The sequence below is a fragment of the Chelmon rostratus genome, chromosome 11, assembly GCF_017976325.1.
Source record: "Chelmon rostratus isolate fCheRos1 chromosome 11, fCheRos1.pri, whole genome shotgun sequence".
Lineage (NCBI taxonomy): Eukaryota > Metazoa > Chordata > Actinopteri > Chaetodontiformes > Chaetodontidae > Chelmon > Chelmon rostratus.
Genome location: NC_055668.1, coordinates 12,439,641 through 12,465,673, shown reverse-complemented (window position 1 = coordinate 12,465,673; position 26,033 = coordinate 12,439,641). Strand labels below are relative to the sequence as shown.

At 40.4% G+C, this 26,033-nt stretch overlaps 3 protein-coding genes across 4 annotated transcripts; 2 read left to right on the top strand and 1 right to left on the bottom strand.

The window, feature by feature from the left end:
• Positions 1-62: 62 nt before the first annotated feature.
• adam8a (ADAM metallopeptidase domain 8a) lies at positions 63-8,984 on the top strand. The gene is made up of 25 exons (XM_041947535.1): positions 63-152; positions 235-344; positions 485-558; positions 695-773; positions 1,779-1,855; positions 2,271-2,502; positions 3,058-3,135; positions 3,331-3,399; positions 3,990-4,159; positions 4,246-4,327; positions 4,432-4,574; positions 4,687-4,864; positions 4,972-5,061; positions 5,230-5,425; positions 5,518-5,599; positions 5,696-5,876; positions 5,968-6,054; positions 6,139-6,223; positions 6,593-6,704; positions 6,834-7,032; positions 7,243-7,290; positions 7,410-7,466; positions 7,573-7,623; positions 7,721-7,801; positions 8,088-8,984. The coding sequence occupies exons 1-25, from the start codon at positions 107-109 to the stop codon at positions 8,130-8,132; spliced, it is 2,652 nt and encodes an 883-aa protein (XP_041803469.1). The 5' UTR covers positions 63-106; the 3' UTR covers positions 8,133-8,984.
• Positions 8,985-9,166: 182 nt separating this feature from the next.
• On the top strand, positions 9,167-12,615 carry spef1 (sperm flagellar 1). The gene is made up of 7 exons (XM_041948163.1): positions 9,167-9,275; positions 9,484-9,595; positions 10,205-10,352; positions 10,561-10,606; positions 11,749-11,833; positions 11,917-12,022; positions 12,502-12,615. The coding sequence occupies exons 1-7, from the start codon at positions 9,167-9,169 to the stop codon at positions 12,613-12,615; spliced, it is 720 nt and encodes a 239-aa protein (XP_041804097.1).
• Positions 12,616-18,264: 5,649 nt separating this feature from the next.
• erlin1 (ER lipid raft associated 1) lies at positions 18,265-26,033 on the bottom strand. 2 transcript variants are annotated; one of them, XM_041947261.1, is made up of 12 exons: positions 25,904-26,033; positions 24,457-24,585; positions 23,990-24,071; positions 23,334-23,380; positions 23,185-23,246; positions 22,947-23,072; positions 22,744-22,817; positions 22,220-22,278; positions 21,978-22,069; positions 21,720-21,809; positions 21,527-21,606; positions 18,265-20,963 (listed from the first exon to the last, which is right to left on the bottom strand). In XM_041947261.1, the coding sequence occupies exons 2-12, from the start codon at positions 24,567-24,569 to the stop codon at positions 20,772-20,774; spliced, it is 1,017 nt and encodes a 338-aa protein (XP_041803195.1). In that variant the 5' UTR covers positions 24,570-24,585; positions 25,904-26,033; the 3' UTR covers positions 18,265-20,771. The 2 variants fall into 2 exon arrangements, with proteins under 2 accessions (XP_041803195.1, XP_041803196.1); XM_041947262.1 differs by having other exon boundaries at positions 25,980-26,033.

The window sequence follows — 26,033 nt, the reverse complement described above, 5'->3', positions numbered from 1 at the left end:
AATTTTCAGGATATTACACAGCAGAGAGGGGCGGAGAGCTGAAGATCCTCGGCGTTTCCCTCAGACTGCCGAGCACACAATGACACAGTCCGTCCGGTAGAGCAACATGTCATATTCTGGATATTTTATATGGATTTTCTTCTCCTCGTGGGGTACGACTTTTCTTTCTTTATTTCTTTCTTTCTTCCTTTCTTTCTTTCTTTTTGTCTCATCAAATATCCCTGATACTTGCAGGAGTCATTGCGGGCAGTGTGAGGACTCTACCTCATGTGATGAAGTACCAAACAGTGATCCCTCAGAGGCTGAAGGATTCATCTCTCATTAATGATGCTGCTACACTTCAGGTAGCACACACTCTACTCTGCTGTTATCACTTTATTTAAAATATTGTCTTTAACATTTAAAAAAAGTCTTTTTCTGCTGTGTGTGTGTGTGTGTGTGTGTGTGTGTGTGTGTGTGTGTGTGTGTGTGTGTGTGTGTGTAGACATACCCTGATGTACTCCAGTACTCTGTGACGATTGCAGGGCAAAACCACACACTGTACCTGGAAAAGAACAAGTGAGGAAACTTGAAATGTCCTTTCAGATTTCTGAAGAGCGTTTTTCAGTGCATGCTGTATTTTTACACATACAGTGCTTTCTTTCTTGATCTGTCAATAATATTGACATTTTAAAAGCAAAACTCTTCTTTTCAGAGATCTTGTCGGGAAAAGCTTTTCCGTGACACACTATTCTGATCAGGGAGCCCAAGTCACAACTACCCCAGCTCTTGAGGTACATAGCTTTCTGCATTTTTTCACCACTATTTCTGCACTCCACTGCATTCACAATCAGCTTCCGTTATAGTGCGATATATCTTTTAGGTAGTTGAGTCTGACAGAAACAGACGCTTGTTATTAAAATTTGAATCATCAGATTGTAATGGATGCTCAGTTGTAAGATGCAAACACTTATCTGTGTGCTTTTGTTTTTCCTTTTTGAGTGTAGTGCACTTATATACTTGTACAGCCTGATCATCAGACTGAATTACCATTTAGTGTCACGTCATTCATTCTATTTGAATGGCTGAATAAAGCAGAAATTAGAGGTCTGAAAACCTAACCTAACCCAGCCTAGTAAAGAGCATAAAGATGTAGTACAGGATATCCTGTGCCACCTACGCACCCAGTGTCAGTGCTTTTGTGACATTTGCTTTCATGTGCCAGGTTTTCTTGCAGTGTTGTACAACGCTGGTCTGATTATTGTCATGAATCTAGAATCAGAATCACAGTTCTGAACTGTTAAGTGTAAGAAACAGGGTTTTCCATGTATTTCTTTAATCTTGAAAGTTGTCCTACATGTTTCATATACCTGTCACATTTTTTTAAAGCAACACAGCACAAGCAACAAAACACAAAAAAAGTAATTCAATTCTTATCAAATTCATTCCTACAGATCCCAGTTGTCTTCATCATTGTCATCTTCAAGTTCCAGTTAGGGACATTTTATGCAATGCATGCCAGTATTTTCCTCTTATTTCAAAATACCAGATGACATGATTTCTCAATTACAAAGTTCCTCATTATGAGATCTGATGCCTCACACTGCAATGAGTGAGTCTGATGTGGAAGAGGAATTGACATATAAGGTCAAAATTGTCATTTCATCTGACCATGACGCATACTGCACAACATATCTTGTTCAAATTAGACCACAGTTTTACACTGAGCATAAGAAAAAAAAAAGTGTGAGTTGAAATCTCTCCATTGATTCTGTGACAAATAATGGATGTCTGTTCAGGTTCACTGCTACTACCATGGACACATTGTGGGAGTGGAGGACTCCTCTGCCAGCGTGGGACTGTGCTCAGGAATCAAGTGAGTAATGCAGGGTGTATATTTCTTTTCATCCTGTATCTCTAATTACAAAAAGATGATTGTTTTCCTGAGTACAAATTTAATCAAACCCATGATGATTTGAGACTGTGTGTCCAATACAAAGAGAGAAGTAGTCCCTCAGCATCCATTTCCTCCATCACGAAGACCATTAAGATTGCATGTTGCTCTGTGCCTGACAATCCAATCAACAAAGGCCTCTATGATTAAAGCCACCTTCTGTCTGCTATAAAAGACATTTTGTTAGTGTCAATAGCTGTGGGAACTTGAATGCATGATAAACAAAGTCTTTAGCGAGTTAAATTAAAATCTGCCTGAGACTTACTGTAGATATGCTGAAGAAAAAGATAGTGTGTTTCCCTCCATCCATGCTGAAGTTCCTGTTTTTGCACTACAGGGGGTTTGTGCAACTCCTGGACCAAGTGTACCTTATCGAACCTCTGGCCAGCGCCGAGGCGGGACAGCAGGATGACAGACAGAGCTCAGAAGCTCACAGTGCCGAGGGTCTTCATGCTGTTTACAACTACAGACACCTGAGGAGGAAGAGGAGCTCCTGTTCCCATGGAAACACAACCACTTTTTATGATCATGGAGCTCGTCCGTCTGGACTGTTCCAACTCGGCAGTCTGGTAAAGACACACAGCGTGGACACATGCAGACATACACCGGGGTTTGAAGCCTACAGCTTCCTGTGCTGCGTTCTTCTTACATTTGATGATTTAATGCAAAAAACAACAAAAGTGAAGTGGGTTGCACTTTATATTAAGGTGCACATGTTCACCAGTAACTAGTTGTGTATTATCTCTCTCTCTCCATATATATATATATATATATATACTGCAGTTTTCCCTCAATAGCCTAATTACTGCTTAAGTAAGGAAGGTGTTCTACAAGAATTCTGATCATAATAACCCCAAACCTTAAAACCCAGAATAAGGCATTAATAAGTTCTGACTAGTAAAGAAGCAATATGCTACTAATATGCATGCTAATAAGCAACAGGTTAATGGTGAATATGAGTCTCTTAATATAAAGTATTACAGAATATTTAACAGTTTTTATCACATTTGACTGTATTTTGGGTAATTTATTTTAAATTATTTTCTCTTTTTATTTGCTGGATTGTATTTCATAGTTGTCTGGAACTGTTTTGTGTCATATCTTCCATCTCTTGTGTTATGCAGAAAAGCAGAGCCCAGACCAAAGACCGCATGGGAAAACCCAGGACAGTGGAGCTGGTTGTGGTGGTCGACCATACGGAGGTTTGACACCTCATTTTTCTATGTCTGTCTGAGTCTGTTCTTGCAGATGTAGGCTATTATTAATAATGCTGCTATGGCTAAAACATTTTCCTTTAATAAATAGAGTGATTAACTTTTGTATCTGAGATGCTTGAATTACTAATTTAATAAGTATATGATAAATGATAAAAAAAAAATTTTCTAATTTCTTTACAGTACAAGAAGTTTGGGAGTAAGAAGACAATAGAGGCCAGAGTGCTTGAAATAGCAAATCACGTGGACAAGGTACGTCTGTTTCTCTGTAATCTGTAATTATTTAAAGTGATTCAACCACAAAAAAGTAAAAGGAGGGCATTCTAATGTTCAAATGAGTCTAAAAGCTCAATTTTGTGTAATTTTATGCCATTTTCATTCTGGACTAATAAAGTATTTAATCTATTTTTACCGAATATTTGGTGCATTTTCGTTGGCGGCAGATAAGACTTAGATTTTTCCCACAATGCAGCAGAGCCACGTGTAAGAAATCTGTCCTGATACTATCTGTTCTTTGCTGACTGGAATCTGACCAGTAAAAGGAAGGAAAAGTTCTCTTGCTGTGAAAATCTAACTTTAACTGTGAATCTTCACACCCTAGCTGAAAATTTTCACACATATCACACAATCCCCTTTTGCATACTCTGAAAGAGTAGTCCCAACATGAATGTGCCATCAGAGAGCACTAGACCCAACAGTGACAGCATTATAGATGAGGCCACTGGCTATGTGATTTGCAGCATGACGTGTATGACTCCTCACGTTCAAAAAAACTGACTTGAACTATTAGCCTGACAATTCATTCAGTTTTAGAGGAATTTTCACTTTGTGCTCTGTTTCAGCTGTACCGCCCCGTAGGTGTGCGTGTGATGCTGGTCGGTCTGGATATCTGGTCGTACAGAGATCAGATAGAGGTCAGCACTAACCCTGAGCTCACCCTCGGCCGCTTCCTCGAGTGGCGTCAGCGGAGCCTGCTGCCGAGGACCAAACACGACAACGCGCAGTTCATCACGTAAGATGCTTTGAGAGGACAATGCCAAGACGACGTGTTCAGCTGTCAGAGCAGGTGTCTAAACTTTTTTCCCCTTCCTCATTCAGGGGTGTGGATTTCGATGGTTCCACTGTCGGCTTAGCAAACACCAATGCAATGTGCACCTCTAACTCTGGAGCTGTCAATGAGGTAAATCTACATTTTTGTTTCATTAATGAAACAAGTTTCTGCATGAAAATATAGAAAATCAAAGAAAATGAATGGGAACTATGTAACTCCACTATTGTCTACAGGACCATAACACTAACTCAATAGGAGTGGCCTCTACTATTGCACATGAGATGGGTCACAACCTGGGCTTGTCCCATGATACTGAAAACTGTGTCTGTGGCTCCTTAACAAGCAAAAGAGGCTGCATCATGTCTGAGAGTGTTGGGTAAGCTCAGTTTCTCACCTGCACATAAACTCCCCAAATCTACGATTCTCAAACCCAAAGTTAAGCGAATATTTACCTTCTCTTTCCTTGCTCTCACTATCCCTTCTTCCAGCTTTGTGTATCCAGAGCTGTTCAGCAGCTGCAGTCAGCAGCAGCTCAGCAGGTTCCTGGAGGAGGTCAACCCTGCCTGTCTGCTGAACACTCCCTCTAGTGATCGCATCTACGGAGGGGCAGTGTGTGGAAATGCCTTCCTGGAGCCTGGAGAGGAATGCGACTGCGGCACTGTGGAGGTTTGTGCACGCTGCTCTCACACAGGCCGCATACACACGATCAAATAACCACAGCAAACAAAGGAGATTGGGTCATAACACTCTGCATCCCTCTGTCTGTCTCGTAGGAATGCAAGAACCCCTGCTGCAATGCCACTACCTGCAAACTTAATGCAGGGGCCCAGTGTGCAGAGGGAGAGTGCTGCCACAACTGCCAAGTCAGTAATACTCCCTGTGTCCTCTCTAGATGTGTGAAGTCACACTGATGCTAATTATGATACCATACAGCTAGACACCGTCTGACTGTGCCGTCTGGCCGGTTATGTGCGAGTGTATGAATTTCAGTAGTTGGTACATCACCATCTGTGTTTCTCTCCGCTCTGCAGCTGAAACCGACAGGCATCGTCTGCCGACCAAAGACAGGAGACTGTGACCTGGCAGAATACTGCACTGGCCTCTCCGCCTCCTGTCCAACTGACGCCTACACCCAAAATGGCCTGCCCTGCAACCGTGGTAAAGGATACTGCTATAATGGACAGTGTCCTTCACGGCAGGAACACTGCAGGAGACTTTGGGGACCAGGTAAAACACTAGTGAATCACAGTTTGGTTTAGATGTGCTTCAATTCTGATTTGAAGACCTGCAGCCATCTTGTTTGTTTTCGTTCTGTTTAGATGCTGAAGTAGCCGCAGATGCTTGTTTCTCCCAGCACGGTAACTGCAGAAAGACACTGTTCAGCCAGAGATGTTCAAGCCGGTATGTAATGAAAAGCCAAAACAGCACAATATAGGTCATATTAATAGTTGGTGTTGTTGGTTTTGGGGATCATTGCTTTGTGGCTTTTGTTTCCAGAGATCAATCCTGTGGGACACTTTTCTGCTCCGGAGGCTGGGAGTTTCCAGTGACATCCAGGAAGTCCTTCTACAAAGTGAGAAATGGAGACATATGCAATGAGGCGACTATGAACCCTGAAGATAACTACCCCGCAGATTTGGGCATGGTGCCAACTGGTACCAAGTGTGGCAACAACATGGTAAGAAATCAGCCCAGGTTGCTTGTTAGCAGTTAGCATCAACAAAACTTCTGAGGACTCCTGTCTTACGATGTCTTTATCTGTCTTTCAGGTATGCTACAATCAACGGTGTCAAGACCTCAAAAACATAAAAGTATACGGCACAAACAGCTGCTCTGCCAAATGCAACAACCACGGGGTAAGACATTTGTTAACCTCAAGGCACTCTGGAGTGCTGTAGAGCCATGACAACATGACTGACTGTGAGTGTGATCTCTGGCAGGTTTGTAACCATGAGAACAAGTGTCACTGCAACCCTGGCTGGGCCCCGCCTTTCTGTGACGTGCTGCTGTCAGAGCTTCCAGAAGGTATCATACACGTTATGCTTGTCTGACCCTATATGTGAGCACCGATAGTCTGAGTGTCCACCTTGTTTATATGTTGACCTTTTAATGACCACGCTTTGCACATGGCTGTTTGCGTCTGCTCTGTTCACCAAGACTGAATACTTGAAATAGATTTCTCCTGGACTCTCAAACAATTGCACTCTGTTCTGGAGCACAAACAGACACTGATTTAATGGAATTCCCCCATTAGTCCGTACAAATGCGGTAATGACGTCACAGTACATGCTGTTTCCTGAGCGGGTGACGAGTGGTGTTACATGCTCATCCTTGAGGATAAAAGAATACTGTCCCAATCAATGTGTGTTTGTGTTTGTGCGTGTGTGTGCACAGAGGGAGGTCTGGTGGTGTTTGTTGTGTCACTGGCGGTTGGCTTACTGCTACTGCTGGTCCTGGTTATCGGGAGTTTGATGTGCTGCATCAAAAAAAGGCGACCTGCAAAGAGGTACAGCATGAAGTTTTTCCTCTTTACAGTCTCACTATGTTAGATCACAATGTATGAACACTGAGACATGTAGACAAAACTTTTTTTTTATCCTGTTTAATCGTAGTGTCTGTGTGTATTTCTTTATAGATTCCTCCAATCTACCTCAGGACAATTCAACCCGGTGTTTCGGTCAAGCAGTACACGAGGCAGCCCTCGTCTCGGGACCACACACATCAGCAGGCCTATATTTGTGGAGTCCTCAGCCACTCAAGCCTGTAAACCTCTGTCTTCTGCTGCTGCTAGACCATATTCTGGAGCACTGAGGCCCAGCAGAGCAGCTCCGGAGGTGAGCTTCAACAGCGTAGTGATACCATGCCATTAACAATGTATGTGTTAGCATGAGCCACACACTGCAATCAGTGAGCTCCAGGAATGCTGTTTGAAATCATAAACAGGTCATTATTGTAGTTAAGCTGCAAAAAAAATAGTCAGGATCATGGTTAAAAAAGACCCATCAAGCTTTTGTTTCACTCAGCTCTGTTTTTGTCCCTTGCAGCCACCTAAGAAAGTCCAAGCTATACCCCAGCCATCAAAGATTCAGCAGGTAATGTGATCTACTGTTTTGTCTTCATTTAAATGTAGCATTATATATTTCAAGCATTGCCGTCCTTATTGTTTAGTTATCTACTGTATTTCAACCAGTAAATAAATGTTTTTCTTTAGATTGTAAGGCCATTCATGCAGCCATCAATTGTTTCAAGCAAGTCAGTCTATACTGAGGTAAACATACAGAATTTGACAATATTTCTAATTTTCTTTTTAAGGACATTAATTGTTTGTTTTGTTAAATTAAGTATTAAATATTGTTTTGGGTTTTTTTTGTCAGGATAAGCCACTACCTCCATCCAGACCTCTACCACCACTTGCAACGAAACCGGTAAGTGACCTTAAAATTCTCGTTACCTATAACTTTAATTTGTCCTCATTCTTTAACTCCAGCCTCTTGATTGAAATGTGAACATCTGCTCTCAAAGATCATGAAGCCAAAGCCTCCGATGCCTCCAGTGAAGCCAAAGCCCTTTGCAGTCCTGTCTACACTGCCACACACTCAGCTGGTATGTATTGAGACGGCAGCCAGAGACAACCGGACTCTCCTAAATCCTCCAAATCCTGGCATTCAAACATTCCTCACGTTATTCAAGGCATTCATGTTTGTAAAGACGTCTGTGGTTTTGGACATTGTCCCAACACTGCAGTGTAATGAGCAAGCAGTGGCTCAGTGTTAGCGAGTTAGTAAGCACATAAACTTCTCCCTGCCGCCACTGGATAACTGAGAGACAGATAACACATGTTTGGAGAAAGAATCATCAGCATGCTTGTTAACAGTACTTGTTTTTCTAGCTCGCAGGGAGAGTTGCCCTGATGCCCCCCAGCAGGCCCAGATGACAGAGGGAATAATTCAGCCCGGCGTAAACACCAAGATCCTCTCACAGAGGACACTGTTGTCGTTTCACCTAGAAGGACCTAGAAATCCTCTCAGGAGATGCTCGTCTGTTTTTAAAGCGGAAACAAGATCCACGGAAGGATCAGCAACAATAAATGACACAGCTTTACTGTCAATTATTGTCTCCCTGAAGATTACCGCCTTCTGTGTCTTGCTTATGTAAGCCTTCAGTATGTTGATGAAAACCTGAAGCCGTGATTGACAGACTCAGCGTCTGTGCTTTATAGCTGACAAATGGCTATGCAGCCATGATGATTTTTTTTTTCTTTTTTCAAGGGAAATGTCTCTCTGCCTTCATCCTTGGATATGTGAATACTTTATGAGGCAATTGCACTATTGATGATGTAACTGTTTCACTAACTGTTACTGTTCCCTCACATGGTTTTGGTACTGCTTTTCTAAGAAATGATGTTGTTAAGGGATTTTAAATGTGGGCACTTTACAGATTTTTAAATTAAGTAGAAAAGTTTTGACTTTTTTTGTACTAACCTTGGTATGATTGACTTTGTGAGACTGAATTATTACATGCAGCCGTTTTGTTTTGTTTTGTTTTGTGTGTTGACTTGATACATGTTGATTGTAATTCGTCAAGGGATTTTATATCATAGTCTATGCAGCAGACATGATCACACAGTCCTCCATAATGCCAACCATTGTGGTTTTTCCTTACAGGGAGGACTCTGCCTTGATTTGTCCTGCAAACTTTGAACTGAAAATGTACTAGAACCGTTCCAATTTATTGAGAACTTCCTTTTGTCTGTAAACGGAGCTTACAATAAAAGTAAATCACCACATTCAACGATTCAGTCCATTTATTCCGTCTTTACATCCAGACGCCATAATCTCTGTTGCCATAGATAATTGGCGGTTGCCTAGAAACGCCTCAAACAACCTGTTGTCGAAACGAACAAGCTAGCTCAGTGAAACAGTTTGGGGCTTTACAAACTGTCCAGAAACAGATGTCGCTGTTAGAATTATGGAGCGAGAACTGAACGAAGAGGAGCTGCAGGAGTTGTACGCATGGATAGACAAAATACCTCTGTCCCGACCCAAAAGACACATCACAAGAGACTTCAGCGACGGAGGTACCTCACTTAGCCTTTTAGCTTAGCTAGCAGTCCACAGGGAGGTGGTAACTAACAGTTACACAAGCAACAGTTGTGATATGACCTCGTATAAATGTATCACAGAACTACTGTCTTTTTTGGATGTTTACGTAGTTTATCAGCTCAAATGTCTGTTTACTGACTTACATGTGGACTGACTCCTGCCTCTCTGCTGAACTCTCGGCAGTGATGGCTGCAGAGGTTGTAAAACATTTCTTCCCGAAGCTTGTTGACCTGCACAACTATATTCCTGCAAGCTCCACACAGCAGAAGCTCAGTAATTGGAACCTCCTCAACAGGCAAGACACCCGTGTTTATTTGATCATTTATGTATTTAAATTGCATGTATGGATCTTCCTGAAGGTGGCTGCACTCATAGACTGGAGAGAGCTGAGTGAATTCTGCATGACACACAGACACTAGCAGAAAATGTTCCCCCTCAGCTGCAAAGATCTACATTTTAATATGTCCACATGTCCCCAGAACATTCTTGCACAAACACACACTCATCAAGTTCCACTCCCAGTTGCTGCCTCTTAATCCAAATGTCAGTGACTGCTTTAGTTTCTGCGTTTCAATAATGTTTTGCAACAAACGCAGAGGCAGAACATTTGTTGAGCCGTGCATTTGTTTAGCACTGCCATGGGCCTCTGCATCTGGTCGTGAGAACCAATCCAACACACACCCACTCATCCTCTCCCTGGCCACCGATATGGCACACAGCCAGCTACAGATTTATGAGCCTTCACTGTAAACACATTGGCCCCTATGGTGTTCATCATCATCATGCATCATCAGTTAAATCACTTTTTAGATGCTGCGCCTATTGTAACTAGTTTTGTCAATTAGGAACATCTGTTATTTATTTATTTATTTGTTTATTTATTTATTTCCTTCCTCGTGGACAGGAAGGTGTTTTCCAAGCTGAACTTCCATGTGCCTGAGGAGACAGTGAGGAGGATTGTATTGAGCACTGCAGGAGTGATAGAGCCCATACTGAGCGCCCTCAGAGAGAGGATAGACAAGAAACTGGAGCACCCTACAGAGAATATACTGGTGTGTGTACTGTATGTGTGTGCTTAGAGACATGTACACTAAAACTCACTTTTCCTCAGTTTAAATGCTATTTACAAAATATGTTAGTTACTGTGGATCTCTCTCTTCCATGTGAAACATAAAGTTGTCCTCAGTGCCTGCGAGAAAAAATACTGGAGGTAGAACAATAGTCTCATGTTGAGCACATTTTTTTTGTTGTTGAACTCAGGATTTGGAATACTATGACATCAGGGACCGGGAGAAACCTCGTATAGGTACAGTAGCTATTCTCTTATTGTATTTACACAAACCCTCCCTTGTATTTCTTTGCCAACAAACACAGTCCACACATTTGTAAAAACTTTATCCTCTGACCAACTGTTGTCATATTTGACCTTACATCACGTCATCGGACAGTGTTAAGCATTTCTTCAGAAGAAGTTACTGCAATTAGGTCAGTGAAACAGGAAGATGAGCTGAATTAAAGAAACTGTAGCGGCTGAATTAACAAGAATGTGATGACTGTGTTTTGACTTAACGCTTTGTGCAAGATTTGACCTCATGTTTGTGTCATCTGTGGAGTGTATTAGCTGACGCAGTCAAACTGAAACCCTGAGTGAAGCTGCCCAATCCAAAACCGACCCTTTTTTAGAACGGGGAGGGAAGTGGGTGTCATTTTAGACTGTTTTTAATGGTGATGTATGTCATCAGCATATTAAAGAAAAACTGAGGTGCTTTTTGTGTGTCTGAGATGTGTGTGTGGTAACTGCTGCAAAATGATATTTTTCCAAGATCTTATCTGCTTCCTGCCTTCTCTTGCTTGGACTGATATTGTAAGTGTTTTTGTCTTGCTAGCAACTCTCAGTTAATGCTAATCTGTTCCAGAGATAGCAGTGACCACACAGACACACAGACATGCCTACATTTAACAGAATCAGATAGGACTGATTAGAGAATGCCACAACCTTTCGGGAGTGAATCTGTGACGTGTCTCTCTTCCGTTTCCCACACCTCATCTGTCCCTGAAACTACCCTGCAAAGCTGACCTCAAGCCAGCGCCTCCTCCCTCTGCTCTTTCCTCTTCCATCCACACCCCATCCACTATCAGACACAGAGCTCAGGTCTTCATATCAGCTCTCAACATCACCAGATGGCCTTTATCGCTAGCCTGAGCTCAGCACAGCAGGACTGAAAGGCCATTTTTCTTTGTCTCCATCTTCTAATCTTTCCTCCCTGTTTCTTACTCTTTCTGCTTACAGCCATCGCCTATCTGCTTTCTGTCCTCCTCCCTTTACCCTACTTATGTCCATAAAAATTATTGTATGAATCCCGTGGGTTTCTAACAACAGCAGAGTTGTTATTCACCATGTCATTTTCACAATAAAGTTTGTGAAATGTTTTGGTTTTTTGTCTTCAGAAATTCGTCAGACTGAAGTGAAGCTTGTGGCTCAGTTGTCAGGAGAAGAGATGAAAAAAGATGAAAAGAGCAGAGAAAAAAACAGGTAAAACCCAAAATGTTGCTTTTAATTTGAATTAAATGGCAGGGTTTATCATGATAATGTGCCTTTTGTTTTTTATTGTATAGTAAACCACAGCAAACAGTGCCGTTTTACTCAGACATGGACCCGACTTTCCGACTAATCCTACAGGAAAAAGAGCAAACTGTCATGGCTTTGCAGGAGACTGTGGAGGTACACACACACACACACTCGCTCACTCACTCAATCCGGGAAACATTCAGCTGACTGGTAGAACATCTGCAAACAAAACCGTCTTCCGTTTTGATGTCCTGTAGGGGAAGAGCTTTGTCATACAGTTATACCACCTGAAATGTTGTTACAGATGTGTGTGTGTGAGAGAGAGAGAGAGAGAGAGAGAGAGAGAGACGTTTAAGCGTGTGTGATACATATGTGTTATACGCTATGTCAGCAGTGGTCAGTGAGTCAGTATCTGCTCAGCGGATGTAGCTTTTTTTCTCTTCTCTATCTGTGGCCACATCTGCATGTTAAGAAAGAAGCAGAATGATTACACAAATGTGCGACACCTCACTTTGCCACTTTAGGAAGTTTTCATCAGTTAGATAATTCACACTTTTAGAAATAAACCTCCCTTGTCTTACCACTTTCTTTTGCATCCTTCTGTGTGTGTGTGTGTGTGTGTGTGTGAATAGATCCTGCAGATGAAAGTGAGCAGGTTGGAGCATCTGGTTCACTTGAAGGACATGCGAATTGACGATCTGATGAGGCACCTGGAGACGTACAAAGCAAAAGGCAATACACGCTGACACAAGCGTGTACACCAACAGTGTGTAACACATGCACACGCACACAGAATTTGTTAAAGTAGCTCTGAGGCACAACCTGTAACATCGACTCCAATAAACTCTTGCTTTCTGAAAAGCTTCAGTCCCACCACCACACCTGTCGAAATGCACCAGTGGGATTACAGATGTGTTATCGTCTAACGCTGCCTTGTTTTGGGCTATGTTTGGGTGCAGTTTTTTTGTGTTTTTGAGTAGAAAAAGCAGGGGTTTGGTAAAAGGGACCTGCCTTTTAGATCTCATTCCAACATCACTTTTTAAAGACATTTTTAGGTTTTTAAAAGATGATCTGCTGACCATCATTAATCATTCACTACAGACTAGTGTTTTCCCCACTGCTTTTAAGACTGCCATAGTTAAGCCACTCTTGAAGAAGAACAATTTGGATGCATCATTACCAGAGAACTACCAACCTGTTTCCAACTTGCCATTTTTTAGTAAGATTCTAGAAAAACTTGTTTTAGTCAATTAAATGATTTTATAACCTCAACAAACACTGCTGAAATATATCAATCTGGTTTTAGAAAATATCACAGCACAGAGACAGCATTAGTCAAACATGGACACAAAAATGTCGTCTGTCTTCGTGCTTTTAGATTTGAGTGCAGCATTTGACACAGTAGATCATACCATTCTTTTAAATAGACGCTGTAATTTAATTGGCATCTCTGGTACTGTTTTTAACTGGTTCAAATCATATCTCACAGACAGGAAATTCTATGTCAGCATGGGTGAACACACATCTAGTTTTTATCAAATGCAATGCGGTGTTCCCCAGGGGTCAATTTTAGGTCCAACCCCTTTTTAACCTATACATGCTACCACTTGGAAATGTCATCAGGAGGCAAGGCATCAACTTTCACAGTTATGCAGATGACACACAACTTTACATCACCACTTGATGTCCTTTTTAACTGTATTTCAGACATTAAATCCTGGATGGCAGAGAACTTACTACAGCTCAACCAGGACAAAACTCAGGTTTTAGTTATGGTACAGGCGACCAGAGACAGAAACTGGCTAGCAAACTACAAGCCGTCTTTTTTAGCCTATGTGAACAAGTTAAAAATCTTGGTGTAACATTTGACGCAGGATTGAATTTTGAGGCTCATATAAAGGACGTCACAAGAAAGGCATTTTATAATTTAAAGAACATCGACATATATATATATATACATATACATATATATGTGTGTGTGTGTATATATATATTTATTCAAATGTATCTCTTGTGTTTCCTCATTTCATTTCATTTCTCTTTAATTCAAGATGGCGTTTCCTCAGTACTTAGTTCATCAAGAACAAACAAGATGTGCTCTTGTTTGTGGGTGTGTGTGGGCAGGGTGGGTGGGTTCTTCTTTATTTTCTTTATCTTTGATTGTAAAGCACTTTGTGCTACATTTCCTTTTGCATGAAAAGTGCTATACAAATAAAGTTATTATTATTAATTTCATTCTAGGAAGATTAGCTACAACTTTGATAAATATACGCTTAGCTATTGCAGTGTGTCGCACTGTCATCACATGAAAAGTGCACGTTTCTAATTTGACATAGAAATCTTTTTAATATCATGGTGTAACAAGGGCCGTGCAGCAGCTGTCTTCTCTATGATAGAAATATTTTTGCATGCCTGCAGATAGTGTATTGCATCCTTGTAAATGTAAATGGTTTAGTAGCCTGTTTTTGTGAGGATTTGAGTTGTTTAATATAAAAATTCACATCTTTCTGAGGAGTGTTTTTCACAGTGTTTATGTATGTAGCACAGTCTTCTATGACCTACTGTGCCTTTACACAGCCCATGACTTGTGACTGCCAAGTGCTCAACAAATCAACAACCCACTTTAGCTTTCCAAAGTGTCTTTTTGAATATGGGTGTAGCAAATACACAAACAAACAAATGACGCAGCCTGAGGTGTGTATATATCTATATATGTATATATAGATAGATAGATATAGATAGATTTAACTGTCACTTCCTTCCATGTCTAAAATTACATTGTTCAGTTTCAATGAAACTCTTGTTCCTCTTTACGTGTGAAGATTGGTCAAAGGCAGGCAGCTATTAATGACTTACTTTTCCACTGTTTCAACCGTCATCAACAGATGACCAAATGTAGTAAAGCATTACCAGCTGCCCACTGCTGTGGCTGAGCTCTGTTGTTTTGATCACTTTCATAACACCTAGTCAAACACCATCATTAAGCTTCAAGGAATATAACATTAAGGTGCAAATCTTACATTTTTATTGTTGACATTTAAACCTCTGACAGTTGACAGCACTTTTGTCACACTCTTGTAGGTGATTATGAATTAGCTCAATCAGGAATAAATACACTGTAAGGCATGTATTATACAGTATGCAGTGTAAATGAGATCTAGAGTGATATACCAGTTTATTAGCAGGTCAATATTGGCCAGGCAGCATTGTCCAACAGCAATATGAATGAAAAGTCTGTAGTGCCTGCAGTAACATTTCGTTTTTTTCCTCGTTTATCTAGTTTCAGCTTATATACATGTGAAAAATGTGACACATATTTAGATATAATTGAGCAAACAGCTACATCCCATATATAATAAGTGAGGTCAAAAATGACAAAGAAAAGAAAAGCTGTCGAATAAAGTATACTTATATTAAGAATAAAACTATAACATATACTGTAGTACAGCAAAAGTTAACAAACAACATCATAAGTGATAATGCTGACACAGATTTGTTCTGCACTGAATCATTTTTTGATAGATGCAGTTAACAAGGTTCCCAGAATTAGAGTTAAAATGAGGACAGTTTTCTTGATATTGTGATATTCATAATAATCACAATTCAACATGTGTTAAAGGGGCACTTCAGTAATTTAGTTGTGCTCTTCCAAGAAGCTGCAGGACTCGCAAGAACCAATTAAAAAAAGAGCGGTCAAAATTGAAGCAGCATAGGCAGAGACATCCTGAGTTTTAGTCCCCAGTGAGAGTCATTCTCCACAAACACTGAACCCTACTATTCCCATAATGCAACTCGGTAGCAGTGTTTCATTAAACCTCCTCTGCCTGTTAAATGCCCTCATCTTTTAAAGTCCACGTCCCCAGTTTATGTGCAGGTTTTAGGTCAAATATTTAAAGCTTCAGCCCTAAAGGCATTCATGACATACTTTGTTCCAGAAATTGGATGACTCAGGAACGACTACTTAGTGGGTCTAGGTGGTGAACCACCAGCTGGCAACCTAACCACTGACATGCTTGCCAACCAAGTCATCCTAGCACACACAGCTCCCCTAGCTTCTTTCCATTTTGTATGTACTGGACCATTTACTCTCCACTTGCAACTGATTCTCAGGACTGTAGGACTGGACTGACTCAGGATTGTATTTAAAACTGCAATAAAGCGTGGTCGCTGACAGAACAATATGTTCACGTAGTTTGTTTAAGAGATATATCCGAACCATCCACTCCTGTCCGATAAATGTCTTCAAACCATTCCTCTTATGTGAAGCAGTTTATACTCCAACAGAGTAGTGTAAATAAAAGTGGATGGTGACACGCAGCATATCAGCAAATTATCAACACGTCTCGCTATTGTTCAGCGACTCAGATTTATGGCTCAAAGTTCATCAAAGTTGAAAAGTTGAACGTTGAGTGGATTTTCTTTGCCTCTGCGAAATTAGCATGAACATGTAATAGTTTTACTTGGTGTGACCAGGCCTGAACTCAATGCTGATGAATCACTTTCCCAGAAGAAAGCTCCCTTCAGAGACACTGAAAACATAATACAAGTGTTTTCACAGGCTGAGTAGTTCTCCTTACAATGTTTTCCCCTTTACAGGCCGACTGATAATTTACAACAGGAGAATAAACAAGATGGGACAACACAAATAGTTCAGTCAAAAAACGCATAAATGACGCAGGATTAGGTTTACAGCCTAAACTATTCAGCCGAGTATGAAAATCCATCCAGATGATCACAATCTGAGGAGGTCAGACAGAGAAAAGTGCTGAGAAATAGCAAGGCTGACGCTTTTTGGATGAGCGTTGCACCCAACACACACAGGTTAGGAATGTGAGAGAAAACTGCAGAACAGAGCAGCTATTGATGATGGCGCTGACTGCCGCTGATGAATCATATTCAGTATCACACAGTTGTTTCGGGACTGGATTTACAGCCCCGCACTCAGAGAGGAGGGACCACACCCGTGTATCTCTGGGGAGGGACAGATCCAGGGAGGAGTCAAGGCTATACGGATCACACAGGATCTGATGATCAAGGACAAAAGGAAGGAAAATGAAGCGCTGGCTCATCCAGGAAGAAGCAAACCTGACCTTGACCCCATTTCGTGAGAGGGGGGCTTTAAACTTGCTGGCTCTGTACCCCTGACACGCCAAACCAGGCCACCCATTAAAATGAGCACAGACCACTAGACATCCAGAAAAAAAACTCAGTCAAGTAAACAAAATGAGGATGAGCGACGTTTATTTACACTCACAAATATGCTTTACGATCGTATTTCTCACATATCCTGACATCGGGGAAAAAAAAACAATCTGCGGCCAGACTAAAACTAAACACTCTCCCTCAGAAAGCAAAGATGTGGCTGTGAAAGGACACCAGAGATCTTTGTAAGGACTGAGAGGTCATAAGAGGAAGCTATCCCTCATCTGGTCATTCAGGCAGTGGTCACACGCACTCACACGCTCACTCACACACACACTTTGAATGCTTCCTGGAAAGCCTTTGTGAACAGCTGACTGGCCTCGCCGAGGGCGGGACTTGAAGTTCAGAGTCAGTCTCTTGGGATGGCAGTTTTACAAACTCCACAGACAAACACATCTCTTGTTTTTGTAATGTTTTAAACACATTATGTGGGTTAGAACAACAGGGACTGTGTGATGAATTGTGCATGTATATTCACTAAATGTTCAGTGAATCATCCTCGTGCTGCCACAGCTATCCAGACATCCAGATTAGTGACTCGCCAACATGTGCACATTTTTATGACTTATCACTTTTTTGACAGACTTTTTAATGAAATCTAAATCGGAACAGCGATTCTATATGGACATTTTGCCATTTTCAAACCTCGTCGACATAACAATTAATCTGTAAATATAGTAAACATTTGTAGTTGTAGGAAATGTTTAAATGAAATGTGGCCACAGATTATATCAACAGAGCGTCAGAATTTTGGCCCCTTAAACTAAGGCCAAATCCAAACCTCAGTATGTGTGGATGGCTAGTTTAAGTATCCCCCAGAGTATGGGAACTTTGGCTTTCATAGATTTTTTTCTTTTAATCTGTACTCTGCTGTTTTTTTCTTTGTGGAGCCTCAGTTATTTTCATTTGTGCTGTTTTATTTTCACATTCTCAATTTTATACAACTGCAAGTCCTATTACACATACACAAACATGATGTTTCTTGAAACATCACTACAAAAGCTCACTACTGACCTTCTTTTGAGTCCATAATTTGGCCCTCTTTGTCTTTGAATCACCAAAATCTGTATTTGAGGGTTGGTGATTGTACCGGAGCATTCAGTGTTTTACATGGTGTTAGCCCTCCTCCTGTTGGTGTCCAAGTGTACTACACATCGTCCACACATCACAAATCAGCACATGGAGAGGAGAGGTACCAAAATAGGTTTTATTTCACATAAGAACATTGTCAAAACTCGAAAACATTTTTGCATATAAACCTTTTAAAACAAGGAGACAATGTTTGAATTTCACAGATTGTACAAAATATTGACAAAAAAATTCATGAGTGATTCATACCCCTCTTTTGCATCTGTATCTGAACCCACCACCAAGGAAATGCCTTTAACTGCAATTCAGAGGTCAAGTAAACATCACGACATCTTCTAATCACTAGTAGTGTGCACTGCTAGATCTGTCTTTCTCAGCTGGAGTCTACGAAGAGGCCGCACAGTACAGTATGTACATCCAAGCTCTTAAGAAGCCTCACAGTTAAGTTCAAAAGGAGCTTTTAAGTTTATAAGAATCACTGAATCTTTAAGTCTGAGGAAACCTATTATTATTTAAGGCTTGAATTCTGAATATTGGAAGTATTTCTATGTTTCTCAAACACACAGCTGAAAAAAATCCATAAGCTTAAACGCACAATAAAAACTAGCACCAACTTGCATTTTATTTAAGCCCATTAACATTCATCTTTAAATAGAACAAAGCATGTTTATGTGTCGTACTGAAACTCATGTCGTCACACAAGACTGATCAAAGGTAAAAAATTTCAGTTCAATGTCCTGTTGTTATTAGGAGCTGTGTGTTGCCATTATAGTTAGAGATAAGAAATAAGATTGCAATGCATTGCAGTTCAATTATTCTTGAATTACAGAAAATTGTTACCACTGACAGAGGAAAGGTGCTTTCGTTTATACTATTTCTGGTCTGACAGACATCCTCATAATATTCACAGAGACCTACTGGTGGAATTAAGTGTGAAGGTATAATAAAAAGGCTACCTTAAATATTTGCAGGAGACACAGAGTTTGATCCTAGGTGAAAGTGGTGTTTTTTAGACAAAGGACCTTCATTTGACATTAAAACATAGCTTTGCTTTTCGTCAAATTGATCTTTGTGTATCACCAGATTCTACTGACAGATTTTTAACATACAGAACGTATATTTTGTCTGGCACAGTTGTCGATTTTGACTTTTTAAGAGTGTAAGCTCTGTTCAAAATAAAAGTCGGTTTCCTGAGAATTGACATTCCAACCACATGTGAAGAAGCTGTGAAAGAGTCGGCAAACAATTGCAGGCACTACTAATCATCTTAATCAAGCCACTACAAATTTGCACATGCACGGCCCTGATAATCAAAACCAGATGGAGGAAGGAAAGATGTACAGACTTCCTGCCAAAGAATTACGACTAATACGACTCCAATCGCACTATGATTCAACTGTTTCATTGTCGTGCTCCCATATTAAACAATTTTTGACCATTACTCAATTGGAATTAGCTTTTGGAAACGAAAAATCCGATTTTCTTTTAGCAGAACCCTATTCCTCAGCTGGCTTCACAGTAAATGCCACAGCAGGTCTTAGTGCAGAATCTGAAGTCTTTCTGTTGCGGGCGCAATCTCAACCTCAGCTAATAACAGCAAAATATCACCAAGCTAACAGAAAATTACAAAACACATTACTACCACTAGACAGCACTTTATATCAACTATAGAAACTGAACACACAATGACAGCCCCCCAACTTCAAAGACTTGAGTATCTGTAGAATAGTATGGACCTTTGTGCAGGCTCAGGTGAAAATTTTACAAATTGAGGCCACTCGTTTCTAGAACACTATCATTTAAAAAAAAATCTTTCATAGCTCATTTTCCATGTCTGTATCATTTAATCCAACTGGAAATGAAAGTGGGCTCCATGTGAGGAAAAGACTGCTGGAATAATCACACGTATAATGCTCCAACTACTGCATATAACCTGTCATAACTATTTCATCTACACGCAGCATTTGATAAGAGGTGTGATTAAACAGTCCTCACACTGACTCGTGTTGAGAGAGAAGAGCCAACTAGTGATTTAGTGTAAGAGAAGATGGCACAGAGATGACCACATCACACACTTACGCAAACCATCCCGCTTTTAATTAGTGTCACCTGTCAAGATTCCAGTTCACCTAAACCAGAAATTAATTACCAAAAATCATAAAAATTTAATCATTAATCACTCCTCTTGCATACAAACAAACAAAATGAATGCAGATCTAACAGCAAAGTTAAACACTGCACTGGTTGCAAGCACATGTAAATCAGGGCGACTACTTGCTGTCGCCTTCCCAGGCATAAGCATTTATTATGCTTTTGATTTTTAACTATGGCATCATTCTCATTCCTAAAACTTGCATTTTCTTGAAAGAGTGGAAGGTTAAAAAAACCAAAAACTTTCCCTTTTATCTTTTCTTTCCCACTTCTCACTTCTGCATGTCCTTTAATTTTCCAGGTCTTTCTTTGCCATTTAGATTTAAGACTGAAGTGTGGTGTTCACCACACTAGCTGCAAAGCTAGCCCACCCCTTATCTTCAGTTCAGTGCCCTCCGCCTCACAGACAAAACAAGTCCTCGTCAGGTTTCCTGTCCTGTGCAGAGGCAGAGCTGTGGACTCACTGCCCCTCTGGGTTCGCTTTAAGCAAGTCTGGCTGACCACTGGGTAGATTATGAGAGCGCGCAGACTTTGGGGGGCTGTTGTTTCCCTCTACAAACATGTTAGGGATTTCCTGGCCAAAGTAGATCTTACTGTTAGCTGCTATGGCCTGGTACTTCATCAGCTCCAGGTACTCCGGCGTTAACTTCAACTGTAAAGATGGAGGAGAAAGACCAGAGTATATGAAGATTAGAGTAGGGATGGGTCATTACCGTTCTTCACGGCAATACCGGTGTAACTCAATCAGATCTGACAATGTACAGCATGGCTGAAAGCGAATGTAATGTTGCCGCTAGCTCGGGTGTGGGGGATTTGGTTCCAAAAATACCAAACGCCTGGTTGGTTAAATAATCACTAGATGGACACCCAAAACAGTGTGCATGCTTTCAAAATTAGTTTACAGTTCAGTATTGATCAGCTGGACTCAGCTGACTAATGTCATTAGAGCAGGTCAATGACAGTTAGCAATAACAAAACATCCTAATGAATCCACCACAGACAGGATACATGGGCCAGCTACTTATATAAATCTAACCACACCAGCTGAAATTATGCTTTGCAATTATATCATTCTTACTATTATATTGTAATAATATTTACACTGCAGCTATCACAAAAAAATCCTTGCAACATTGTGATATGATTTTAAAGCCATTAAATTAGATGTTGAATGTGTGTGTTTATGTATGAAACTGCGTCAACACCATTTTTTACCCTATTTGCTTCAGCATACTTGGCAGCCGTGTAATATTCAGCATCAGCTCTAGCCCTCTCCCTCGCCATGAAGGCAGCATCTAAAACAAAGGGACAGTGTTGAATGAGACACACACATGACAGAGCAGTTCACCAGACGCCATCACACACGATCATCATCTCACAGGAGTGAACTGAAAGCAGTGAGCCTGACCCTCTATTTCAGAGATCCTCTTCTCCGTCTCCTTCTCCATCACCTTCTGTTGGAACTGGATCTCTGCTACCTGAGCAACTTTCTGAGCCTCTGTGAGACAGACAAGCATATGGGCTTTAGCAGCTGTACAAAAAGTGGAGGTTGATAGTAAGGTTACACATGAGTGAGTGGAAGAGGGGAAACTGCTAAAATTGTATTAAAAGTCATGCAAATGCAAACCTAGCTGACTGGTTTACAGTAAAACACTGTCACATTTACCAATAATGGCCTTCTTCCTTTCAGTCTCTGCTTCCTTCTCCACCACCTTCTGAGTCTGAGCGGTTATTAACAGACGAGTCTTCTCTGCTTCCCTACATATACACACATACACAAAAAAAAGGGGTTCTTGCAAATATTTTTGTTCCTGTGCGGTTTTACTTGAACTGAGTGGGTGGGTAACAGGAGAGAATTTAAAAACATGCACTAAGACTGTGCTGGTAAGCAGAGATTTACAAACTCACATAAGTTCAAAGTTCCTCCTGATAGACTCTGGGATCTTTGGTTTGGTAACACGGACTGCCTTCATCAGGATGTCGAAACAGTGCAGAGGGGAGGGGGAAGGAGAGAAAGAAATTGACCCTTTGCTCACAATCGATCTGTCAATATATTTTACAAAAAGGGGATGACTGGTTATCAGGTAAACTTGAGTTTTCAAGAAAGAATTAGTGTGCGGGTATGTGTCCAAAAGAGAAGAATACTGAGTCTTTCTTCAACTACCTAAATGTTGTAGTCACAACAGTCTCCACCAGCATCAGAAACTTATAGGAGAAAACACAAGCAGCCCGAGCTGACCAATCACAGTCCTCATGGTCAGCTATGGCATAGTTTACAGCAAAGCTACACCTTATACGTATGTACAACCCAGTATGCACAATTATAAATCCAATGTCAGTCGTGATTGTTTTCACTGTCACTGTGATTTAAATCCCAGTCTTCCTACTTCCTATTATTCACTACTGCTCAAGTTATGTGTATGTTTACATACCTGTATTGTAAGTCCAGGTGCCATAGCATTAAGATCTTTCTGCAATGCAGTCTTCAGGTTCTCATCAATAATGTCTGTAAGATAACAAACACACGGTGGTTTACATTTTAGGAATTTCAGGAATGAACACACAGCACAAGTTGCCCTCTCTGTATTGTATTAAAATGTAACAACACTGTATGTTTTATTACAAGTGTACTCACCAAACAACTCAATGTAGACCTCCTGTAGTGTGTGTACACTGCAGAACTGGTTGAGTTCATGGTGAATCTTGTTGAAAATTAGAGTTTTGTCATAATCAGCAGTGTAGTTCCTCACAATGTCCACCACTGCAAACAAATGAAGAAAAGCAGCAGTTATTGTTAAGCTAAGCGGCTGACAGTGTTAATGTGTCAACCAATAAGGAACTTTTGTTATGCAGGAAATTAGGACATTTTGTACCTGCTGAAGGGACCAGCATGTTCACAACTTCTATCCTGTCAAAATAAATCATCACACCACCACTGTGAAGGAAAAAAAATCTGTTAAATACACAATTCATCATGAATGGATCAATTCCTTAAAAGCTACCTCAAAAAGCTAAGTATTACCTTGTTCCACAAGGCACATTCTTGATCTCATCAGTTTGAAGTGTCGTCTGAAACACAAATATTCAAAATGATCAGGATTATTCTCCTACCACATAGGTCCTTTAACAAATATTTATCTGGATTTAACATGTGACATGATCATTTTTCCAAATTGTATGTTCCTAGTTTTTAAAAGTAGTGAAAGACAAGATGAAGTGGTGCATGCTTATTCCAAGTTCATCTGTGTCACTAATACATACAATATGCACAATTAACTTCACATATTAACTTGAGCTTTGATGGTAATTCTTGACCTTGGAAATATTAAGTTTGACAAAATAATTTAATTCAAGTTTAAGTTCAGTCTAATTTATGTCATGTGATGACAACTATTTATTTACTAAAATAAAAAGGGTTTTCTTAATCATTCATTGTAATAGAGAAGATTAAAATAAGACACATTCAAAGATTCTATTCTAAGCATATTCACTAACACAACAAAAGATGCATTAACTTCGTGTAACATAAAGCCACCATGGTTGAATGGCAACTGTTCACATGCTGCAGCTTAGGTATTAAAAGAATCTCATTCTGCTTTTCACGTGCAACATCTTCTGGTTGACTCTTAGAATCAACATGCCTCTGCTTAAAGTTTTGGGGCTGAGAGGTAAGGTTACCTGCACTGATCTGTAGGTAGTAATGAAAGGCAGCATGATGTGATACCCAGGACCGTTGGGAGAAGTCAGCAATGCCCCACCCCTGAAACAAATACAAACAAATTATTTTGTCTGACTTCTGAGCACCAGATTATCTCCTGATTATATTTAAAGAGGGTGTACAAAGGACAAGGACAAAGAGGAGCTTATTCAGGTGTAACAGTGATTTACAAGGGTGTAGTTATGTTGTTGTTGAATAATGTTATTATTATATTATTTCATAAACACTGTCAACACTTAAGGACTATGTACCACATTTTATATTGTTTATTATATATGCTGTAGTATCCCAGATAATATAACCATATCCACGCTATATCTATATGTGTCATTATCAGGAAATGGGCCTCTTACAAATAACAATTCTCCAGCCACACTCTTTTGTAATTTCTGTCAGGCACAAATGTCAAGGGTCAGTGTTGTGATACCTGTAGTACACAGCAAGGTGTCCTTCTTCTATCTTATGAATGGAGGAGTGCAACATGATGGCCATCACTCCTGCTATTGCAGCAAATACTGCCCCTACATGCGGCATCGTCATCTTCACTAGGACTCACCTACAGGCAGAGTAAGAAGCACAAACATACTGCAATATTTATATGAACTCGGTGTACTATTGGTCAGACCTGCACTGTAATTGTCAGCAGCAGTGCATACTCTCCGTTTGTTAGGTAGGTATGCATAGCTCAAACTAATGCAGTCTATTACAAAACCCTGCAATATTTCCTACCTTGATGAAGGTTTTAATGTTTGACTTTGTTGAAAGTGTTCTAGACAGGTGTTCATTCAACTTTATGGTTTTGAGGGCTGTAGTTTGTGGTGCTTGAGTTGTATTACATTATACTGAGGGGTGTTTCTGATATTTAAATATTATAAATACTATGTACACCTCCCAATAATACAAAAAGCCAGAATAGTGGCTATACATGTATTTCAATAGCACATTCACTAAACAATGTTTGACAAAAGGAATGAAAGGAATGAAAACCCTGGTGTTACAGGGCGCATTAGCAAAGCCCTGAAATTGTTGTCCCTCCTCTAGGCTAGGTTGTTACTCTATGACTTTTTGATATTGTTTCTTCTTTACTTGGTAAACTAATAGTACATACATACATACATACATACATACACACACATATACATACACACACACACACACACACACACACATATATATATATAATTTGCCACATTTAGGTGACAGTGTCATTTATCTTTAGTAAATGTATAAAAATACATTAGTAATGTAGCTTGAATTCTGAATTTAACACAAGTGCACCCTTGGTCAAAAGCGTTAACTGAACGAAGCCCAGTCATTCAAAGCAGTTGAGTTCAGTTCGCTTTAACATTTAAGCGCTTCTGCAGCAATGTTATAGTTAACATACAGTGTATGTGAGAGCAAGTTTTAACCCTATTGTGACTGTTGAACAGTTGGTTTTTATAGCGTATGACACCGAGCAGTGCGTTATAGTTAGCTGACTGGAAGGTGCACAAGTAACGTTAGCCAGAATGTTAACGTTAAACAGCTAGCGCTAACCTGCACGATTAGCTTGCAGATTTACTTGCAAGGAGACAACTCGCGAGTAACTCCTCTGTCGACACATGGAGCGACGTGTTTCCACCACGGCTAGGTCTCTTTCAATGTAACCAACACAGTAAACGTCTGAATTACCCAAACTCATTTCAGCAATAGCAAAGGCTGACACACTATCAAACCATTCGCCTGGAAACGTTAACCTAGCAAGCCGGGTTAGCTAGCTAGATAGCTTTCGTTATCGGGTGGATTCGGAAGTCAGCCACTCAGTCAGTTTCTTGTAGCTTAATGCTAACATTAGCTTGCTAGGCTATTAGCGTAAAGCTGACGAGTAAACCCACCTGCCAATGCGCTGAAACTTAAGTATCAGTATGTAGGCTTTAAAATAAATTGCTTGTTTATGAAAAGTAAAATTACCACTGCAGCGAACCGTCTTCCCTTCTGGTCTTATCATTCACCGACCCATCCCCC

Excerpts from the sequence above, each read along its gene's own strand:
- adam8a (XM_041947535.1), top strand. The coding sequence starts at position 107 with ATGTCATATTCTGGATATTTTATATGGATTTTCTTCTCCTCGTGGG. Across the intron at positions 774-1,778 it reads CAACTACCCCAGCTCTTGAG|GTTCACTGCTACTACCATGG; the intron begins GTACATAGCTTT and ends ATGTCTGTTCAG. Across the intron at positions 6,705-6,833 it reads AAAAGGCGACCTGCAAAGAG|ATTCCTCCAATCTACCTCAG; the intron begins GTACAGCATGAA and ends ATTTCTTTATAG.
- spef1 (XM_041948163.1), top strand. The coding sequence starts at position 9,167 with ATGGAGCGAGAACTGAACGAAGAGGAGCTGCAGGAGTTGTACGCATGG. Across the intron at positions 9,596-10,204 it reads AATTGGAACCTCCTCAACAG|GAAGGTGTTTTCCAAGCTGA; the intron begins GCAAGACACCCG and ends CCTCGTGGACAG. Across the intron at positions 10,607-11,748 it reads CCGGGAGAAACCTCGTATAG|AAATTCGTCAGACTGAAGTG; the intron begins GTACAGTAGCTA and ends TTTTGTCTTCAG.
- erlin1 (XM_041947261.1), bottom strand. The coding sequence starts at position 24,569 with ATGACGATGCCGCATGTAGGGGCAGTATTTGCTGCAATAGCAGGAGTG. Across the intron at positions 23,247-23,333 it reads AATGTGCCTTGTGGAACAAG|TGGTGGTGTGATGATTTATT; the intron begins GTAATACTTAGC and ends TTTCCTTCACAG. Across the intron at positions 21,607-21,719 it reads GAGGATCTCTGAAATAGAGG|ATGCTGCCTTCATGGCGAGG; the intron begins GTCAGGCTCACT and ends CCTTTGTTTTAG.